The sequence below is a fragment of the Populus nigra genome, chromosome 3 (genome assembly GCF_951802175.1).
Source record: "Populus nigra chromosome 3, ddPopNigr1.1, whole genome shotgun sequence".
Classification (NCBI taxonomy): Eukaryota; Viridiplantae; Streptophyta; class Magnoliopsida; order Malpighiales; family Salicaceae; genus Populus; species Populus nigra.
Window position 1 is genome coordinate 16,944,933 of NC_084854.1, and position 8,126 is coordinate 16,953,058.

General features: G+C 33.8%; 1 protein-coding gene across 1 annotated transcript; it reads right to left on the reverse strand.

Annotated features, from left to right (window-relative positions):
• Positions 1 to 681: 681 nt before the first annotated feature.
• On the reverse strand, positions 682 to 5,736 carry LOC133688180 (cell division cycle protein 48 homolog). Its single transcript, XM_062107578.1, has 9 exons — positions 5,577 to 5,736; positions 5,294 to 5,459; positions 4,459 to 4,687; positions 2,759 to 3,525; positions 2,446 to 2,667; positions 2,300 to 2,371; positions 1,916 to 2,197; positions 1,336 to 1,695; positions 682 to 1,230 (listed from the first exon to the last, which is right to left on the reverse strand). Exons 1-9 carry the CDS (start codon positions 5,609 to 5,611, stop codon positions 940 to 942), a joined length of 2,424 nt encoding a protein of 807 aa, XP_061963562.1. The 5' UTR covers positions 5,612 to 5,736; the 3' UTR covers positions 682 to 939.
• Between the last annotated feature and the right edge of the window lie 2,390 nt (positions 5,737 to 8,126).

Below are 8,126 nucleotides of genomic sequence, written 5' to 3' on the forward strand. Positions count from 1 at the left end.
CTTGATTTATTTTTTACAAGAGATAATTTAATAGTATTTGATGTAATGTGATGTCTATAAATATTTGTCATCTACAACTAAGCAGATCATAAAAATATAATAGGAATATTGTATATAATTAGCAATGTAATACTGTAGCAGAACAGTCTTAAATCTCAAACCAATTAGCAAGTAGAGAAATATAAAAGAAAAAGTACATTCAATCATACAAGAACACACACGAAATTTATATGGTTCGGCAATTTAAGCCTACTTCACAAGAAACAATAAGAGAAATTTATTATAAGAAAATAATATATTAAGAAGATATCACACATCTAAAATCTTATGGTAACCCAAAACTCATTTTTTATCTCCTCTCTGGTAATTAAAGTGTAAAGAACAAAGGATGTAACAACTTCAAACTAAATACATGTACCAGATAAACCCAACAAACAATTTCAAATGGTTACTCTTTCAAATTATTGGATTGCGAATTGGTGAGGATCTGCCCTAAACATTATTTTACATGATTTAGTATTTAAAACGTAGAGAAATACTTTGATCGGAAAATTGAAAATTTGAAGCTAAAGTCCACAATAGACATTACTTCTAAAGACAAATCGCATAACTTACGAGCTTACGAGTAGATAACATGGTTCAATGTTCATAAACTTCCGAGCTGCAAATAGCACGATAATCTTTAAGATAAATTGGAAAATCAATTTGCCATTGAGATGTAACTTTAATTTCAGATGGTTGCCAATTATAATCTTACAAAACAAGATAAAAAGTTCATTTGACTTGAAAGGGCCGAAAAGAAATCTTCAATTGACCGAGGCACAAGGCCAACTTGGACCCAATAAAAAAATCCGAAGGAACTTTAAGTAAACATACATGGATTTAACCTAATACACGTATTAGGGCCCGAATCTACAAGGCATACAATTTTAAGATAACTTAGCTATAAAGGTCATCTTCATCAGCCCCGCCAGCAGAAGCTGCAAACGGATCGGATCCAGTTGCCCCGGCGCTAGCTTCAGCAAACCTGAATTCAGATCCAAACCCTCTTGACTGCTGCAGTGTTTGAGCAAACGCCTGATACTTGCGGATGTCAGCATCACTAACACTCCGACGGGCATATTTCATGGATTCCTCAAAATGTGATGCCTTGATCTCTGCCACCTCATCCTCAACATCTTCCTCCATAGCCTCAGGGTTCTCGCTTCGCCTCCTCTCCCTCTCGATATCCTACAAGATACAGATCCCAAATAAATCTCAGTGTAACAGGACAGCTAGCTAAAACATGATAAAAGAATAGTAGTAGTAGTAGTAGTAAACAAATCTGAAGCATACTTTCTCAATGTTCTCTCTTATGGCATATTTGCAGGCACGCTGGCATATTTCTGTAATATCAGCACCACTGAAACCCTGTGTATACTTGGCAAGTGCTGTGAGGTCAACATCTTTAGAGACTGGTGATTTCCTCAAGCAAGATTTGAAAATTTGAAAGCGAGACTCCTCGTCAGGAAGAGGGATATAGATTAACTGATCAAGACGCCCTGGACGCAATAAGGCAGGGTCTATGATGTCAGGTCTGTTAGTTGCCCCAATTATGAAAACAGTTTTCTTTGCAGACATGCCATCCATCTCTGTCAGAAGCTGGTTCAAAACTCTATCTGCAGCACCCCCCGCATCTCCCACACTGCTTCCTCTCTGCAAGTGTGACATGGCACAGCGTAAGCAAGAAGCAAAAAAAATACATCTGACTTGTTGGATTAACCTTGAATCATACACACATCCCTAATGAAACAACACATCCATAATGATTGACATCACCAACGACTACAATCACTGAATAGTTGTCACACGCCATATGATAACCTTGATCTAGAAAAGGGTAAAATTCATATACACTCTAGAGAAGTGAATGAACCTGAGTTGCAATTGAGTCAAGTTCATCAAAGAACAAGACACAAGGAGCAGATTGGCGAGCTTTGTCAAAAATTTCTCGTACATTGGCCTCACTCTCACCAAACCACATTGTAAGCAATTCAGGACCCTTGACACTGATGAAGTTTGCCTGGCATTCATTGGCAATAGCTTTAGCCAGAAGAGTTTTCCCACATCCAGGAGGACCGTAGAACAGAACTCCCTTTGATGGTGACATTCCAAACTTCTCAAATTTCTCTGGGTGCTCCACTGGATATTGAACAGTCTAAATAAGACAGTGCAATGGTTCCATTAAGATTCAAATAGAAAACAAAATACATTTACAAATACAAATACAAATACATCACTTTAGAAAAACAGCAATTACCTCCTGCAGCTCTCTCTTAACAGTCTCGAGACCACCAATATCTTCCCAACTAACATTAGGAACTTCGACAACCTGATCATAAATTGTTAGTCAGAGTCATAAAAACAAAAGATGCCCACAAGAAACAACTAAGGGTCAAGACTTACTGTTTCACGCAAAGCAGATGGGTTGCTTGTTCCAAGAGCAGTCTTGAAGTGTTCGTCAGTCACTGCCATTGAGTTGAGTATCTCAGCATCTATTGTCTCATCTTCCAAATCAATCACATCCATCTTTTCTCTGATGCATTGAAGTGCAGCCTCAGTGCAAAGCGCTGCTAAATCAGCACCAACATAACCATGGGTATCCTTGGCAATTCTTTCCAAATCAACCTGCATACAAACACAGAATTTAAATTAAATAAAAGGAGCAGCAAAACAGAAAAGGAATGTGTGAAATTCGGTTACTGTGTTTGTTACTTACATCTTCAGCAAGCCTCATGTTCTTAGTATGAATACGAAGAACCTCAAGGCGCCCAACTTCATCTGGAACACCGATATCGATTTCCCTATCAAATCTCCCAAACCTCCTCAGAGCAGGGTCAATGCTATTGGGTCGATTTGTAGCCCCCATGACAATAACATGTGCCCGGGATTTTAGTCCATCCATAAGCGTCAAGAGCTGGGATACAATCCTCCTCTCAACCTCTCCGTTTGTCTTCTCTCGCTTTGGAGCAATCGAATCAATTTCATCGATAAATATAATCGAAGGTGCATTCTTCTCTGCTTCCTCAAACGCTTTTCTGAGATTGCTCTCACTCTCTCCAGCCAATTTTGACATGATTTCAGGTCCATTAATACAGAAGAAGAAAGCACCAGTTTCATTAGCAACTGCTCGGGCAATAAGAGTCTTCCCAGAACCAGGAGGTCCATACAGCAGAATACCTTTCGGTGGTTTCACACCAATTGATTTGAATAGTTGTGGGTGTCTCAATGGAAGCTCCACTAACTCCCGAATCTGAGCCATTTGTTTTCTAACACCACCAACATCATCATAACCAACTTCATCTAATCTATTCTCATCCTCCCTTCTCACAGGCTCTCCCTCACAGAAGATCTCAGTGTCTGGAGCAACCACACAGTACTCCGGTGGATCAGTTTCAATAACTTTGAACTCCACACTCCTCATTCCCCCTCTTACAAGGAAGAGATCACCCTTCCTCACTGGGCGATATGCCTCCAGGAAATAAGCTGCATCGTGCACACAAAAAGAAATTAACAAGAAATCAAATGTAGGATATCATAATTATAAAAGACAGGGAATTGCAAGAACCATGTTTAGAGTTTCCACCAAAACACCAACAAGGGTTATCTTTTCTTGCATAAAAAATCATGTTACAAGGATAGAGTAATCATAAGAAAATAGACAACGATATTGTTGTGCTTCAAAAAAATCTAAGAAGTTCCACGTTAACAATCATGTCTCACAATTGACCAGTAAGAGCCAGCTGCATAAATCATTAACTACTAGATGTCCACACGCATATATTAAGCAGTCCTGCTTCACACTATTGCTAAGATAGCAGCACATTTTTCATAAATAAATCGGTAGAACAAGGCAACCCCCAACTTCTTTCATGAATTATAGCTATTATTTCACAAATGCAAAATAGAAACAATAAATGTATGTTGACACAGGAACACAAAAGAGGATTCTTAGCACCAATGGGATAGGGGAATTCCAAAAATAAATCAGTAGAACAAGGCAACCCCCAACTTCTTTCATGAATTATATAGCTATCATTTCACAAATGCAAAATAGAAACAATAAAGGTATGTTGAAACAGGAACACAAAAGAGGATTCTTAGCACCAATGGGATAGGGGAATTCCAAAAATAAAGCAGAGACAAGTCAATGAGATAGTTTCTTTTAAGTATAGTGTACAGATTTTGCATAGCAATTAAAACCTAAGAAGGAAGAAAGGTAGCAACGTCCGGGACCAACTCAAAATTAATAGGGTGAGAATTTGTTTTGTAACCATGACACTTTCCCTATCAAATTCAAAATGAAGAACTTATAAGTCTTTATGTAAAAATCATCACTAAGGACTAACTGTAGTATTAGTAGTATGGCAGGTTAACTTCTGATATTGGCTTAGAATAATAGGTTTAGAATAAGCTCACGCTTCAAGTAGGCATCAAAGAGATTTCCAGTGACCCCTTCAATTGTGTCATCTATGGGCAGGATGTGCACACGTTTTCCATACTTGACATCAGGACACTGGTGCACAGACACCACATCTCCAAGCCTAACCCTCAGGTTCGACCTCACAACCTTGTTCATCCTGATCTTTGGTTCATCGCATGAGTCATCAGCGAGGGCAATACAAATAGTATCTTTCCTTTTCTTTCCCTAAACACCACAAGCAACAAGGTAACAAAGAACACCATTAGCACAATCTGTCAAAAACAATCCAAGCAAAATAGCATTATTGAGTATTATTGCATAACAAACACAAGCACAGAGAGAAACCCAAGAAGAATCATATTTCCAAACATCGCTCATGGTGAAGAGTAGTAGGTGTACTCCTAATACATCTGATAAACTAAATTTGAAATCTTTATACATGCAAAAAACAATAAATTAATTTCGACATACATATACAGCCTCCGTTCAAACTTCTTGAATTTTTAGTAATAAAACAGACCAAGAATAAAGAATTTTCACAAGTATTTGCTCATTAAAAAAAATATTAAACCCCCAATACAATAAAACACGACTTCATCTAAAACAACCCCAACAACACATCGATATAACCGAAGTAAAAGAAACACCCAGCTCACAGATTCTAAAAACCCAGCATAAAACATTACATGCTCGTATACAAATATAAGCATGAAACACAAATTTCAATCTCAAATAACCCCAAATTTCAAATAGATCACCAACATAATTAACAAAGTACCCAACCCCAACGAGAAAAAACTGAAACGATAATCTTAGATCGGAAAATCAAACCTTGATTAAGATGGTGTCACCCCGAAAGAGCTGGAGCTTCTCCATGGTCTCGGGATGAAGCGAAACGACAGAGTTATCATCGTTTACAGCCTCATCAACAACAAGCCGATTCGGAGCCTTCTTTCTCTCCAGAATCGCAGTACTAAAATCCCTCTTTGTTCCCTTACTGCAAACACAAAACAATTCCCCGAAAATTAAAAGGTTTAAACGTTAAAATCGAAATCGAAAGATACAGGAAGAGAAAGAGAGAGAAAGCAGATCTGCCAAGCAATGATGTACTTACGAGTCGGAGGATTCAGCTTCAGCTTGGTTAGACATGGCCCAAAGTTTTTGTTGAGAGACTAACCAGAACTCAGATACCTCTTTTTTCGAAAATTAATTTTGGGATCTAAAGAGATGGGTGTTTCGGTATTTATAGAGAGTCTTCGTTTCTTGTTTGGAAAGAAAAGTTTCGATTCGCTCCACCGAAATCTAATTTCTTTTATTCCTTTTTAATTCGGACTTTGGACGGATATTTGAATATTGTGAATTTATAATTGAATAAAAAAATAAAAATTGTTAGGAAATATGATAAATAAACAGGAAAAAAAATAGCTGAGGTAAAAGAAAAAATAACACTGCCTTACTGTATAACAAAAATGAAACATGTTTTATTAATTTTTTAAACCATATTTATTTTCTGAAAAATAGTTTTTGAAAAATTACTTTTAAATTTTTTTTATTTATTTGCTATTAGAAAAAATAATTAACGAAAAATACTTTTAAATTTAACTTAATTTTTAGAAAAATGTTTTTTTAATTGGTTTTTTTGTTTTTCTATAAAAAAAATCGAAATACATATTCAATTTTAGATTTAAGTTTTATTTTTATACTTTGAAGAGAGAGAGAGACTTGTAGTATTTGCAAGGGCGTTACAACTACTCCTTTTGTCTCACGTGGTAGTTCAATCACGCACAACAATAAATTTTATATAAATATCTAATCAAATGAATTAATAATTATTTATATAAATAATTTTTTAAAAAAACCATTAATAATAACTAAAAAAAATCAAGAGATTAATATAGATAAAGATATATATTTTATTAATAATATGTAAAATATAAATTGTATTTAGCGCTACAATTAAAATCTTATCCCATATATATCTCATTAATTTCAATTTATATTTTTAAATTAAGAAATATAAATTTTTCTTGTAAATTAAAAAAAAAGTTTCAAATAAATAAATTTTAAGCATTTTCTAATCAATTCAATCACGTGATGGGTGAAGTGTCTCCTATAACAATGGAGATTTTAAATTTTTGTTAGAGATTTAGAAAATGCTGTATATACAATAATATCCTTAAAAAATGATGAACAAGCGTTATGCTATTTAATTATATTATTTTGTGGCATTATTACATCAAATATAGTATTTTTATTTTTATAATCTATTTGTTTCTAATTGCAGAAAGTTTTCAATGACAATTTAATTTAAAATTTAAAACTTCATAGTTTAGAAACGAGGCGTTCATATAATATAAAAAAAGTGCAGCTATATGAAGAGTGGGGCCAATAAATAAGGAGGTATGTGCAAGCGTAGAATGAGAGGGTATTGATAATCTAGAATGTTCTATTGTCTGTGTACTCAGCCGAAAGTTGAAATTACAATTATAATTATAATTACATTATAAAATATATTAAAATTGATTTTATAACAACCCACAATAAAAAATTATTTTTTATTTTCATCATGAAATCTCTTCTTTTTTTAATTTCAGTCTTCCATGCCTACTTTCATGATTAATTTGTCAAAATTTATTAATGAAAGAAAAAAAATCAACAATAAAAGACCAAAATGTAAAACAAAACAAAAACTCATCAACAACCAAAATTTCAGAGAAAAGGTTTTTTTTCATCCTCGTACTTTACTTTTTTTTTCTTGAAGGTCCTTATAGTTTTTATAATTTTAATTTTACTTCAAAAATTTATTTTTTAAACATTTCAGTTACTAAGTTTAAAAAGGAGAGAGAGCCGCCTAAAAACATTGACGAGAGAAAGTGTTTGGTTTAGCTATTTTTTATGATAAACTTATCATTCTTAATGTTAATGGATTTCATTTGAAAAAAAAAGTTTGATAATGGTGGATTTTGTTCAAATCACAAGTTTTGCAGATTAGCCGTATTCACTTAAGTTATTTTTTTTGTAATTTGTTTTCAACATCAGGTTGATTGAGAATTGATCTTTATATTTATATTTATTTACTTTTTATGAGGTTGTCACAATCTAATTATCCAGGTTGCTAACAAAATGACTCGTGATTATTTTTATCATTTCACAAGATCTATTTGTTATTACTACATTTATAAAGGATATATCAATCTTTTTATATATGTTATGCACAATAAAATGACTTCATTACTATTGAAACTAAGATCTTTAAAGCCTATGCCAAGGGGCATTTTCATCTTTTGTATTTCATATACATAGTAAAATATATAAATTACCCCTAAAAAGTTGAGTCTTATTCACTAATAGTCAGGGGTATTTTGGTATTTCATAACAAATGTTTTTGTAATAATAAGTTGGTGGGGGGCTTTATTGAATTTTTAATTTTTTATATATAGTAAAATTATTTAACTGCCCTCGAGATAAAAAAATAAATAAAGCTTCATTGGAGAGTTTTTTTTTTATCTTTTGATCTTGGATTTGTTTTGTTATTCTTAAGATGGCTAAGGGACACCTTGGTCTTTTAATAAATATAAAATTTTAATTAAAAAAATATTGATGAAGCGTGCGTAGCATGCACTAGCAAATAGACTTCGCATTTAAAGGTGGCCTTGGAGCGCAC

Coding starts and splice junctions, on each gene's coding strand:
- LOC133688180 (XM_062107578.1), bottom strand. CDS start 5,611: ATGTCTAACCAAGCTGAAGCTGAATCCTCCGACTC. Junction 4,688..5,293: donor GTGACACCATCTTAATCAAG/GTTTGATTTTCC, acceptor TGTGGTGTTTAG/GGAAAGAAAAGGAAAGATAC. Junction 2,198..2,299: donor TTAAGAGAGAGCTGCAGGAG/GTAATTGCTGTT, acceptor TGTCTTATTTAG/ACTGTTCAATATCCAGTGGA.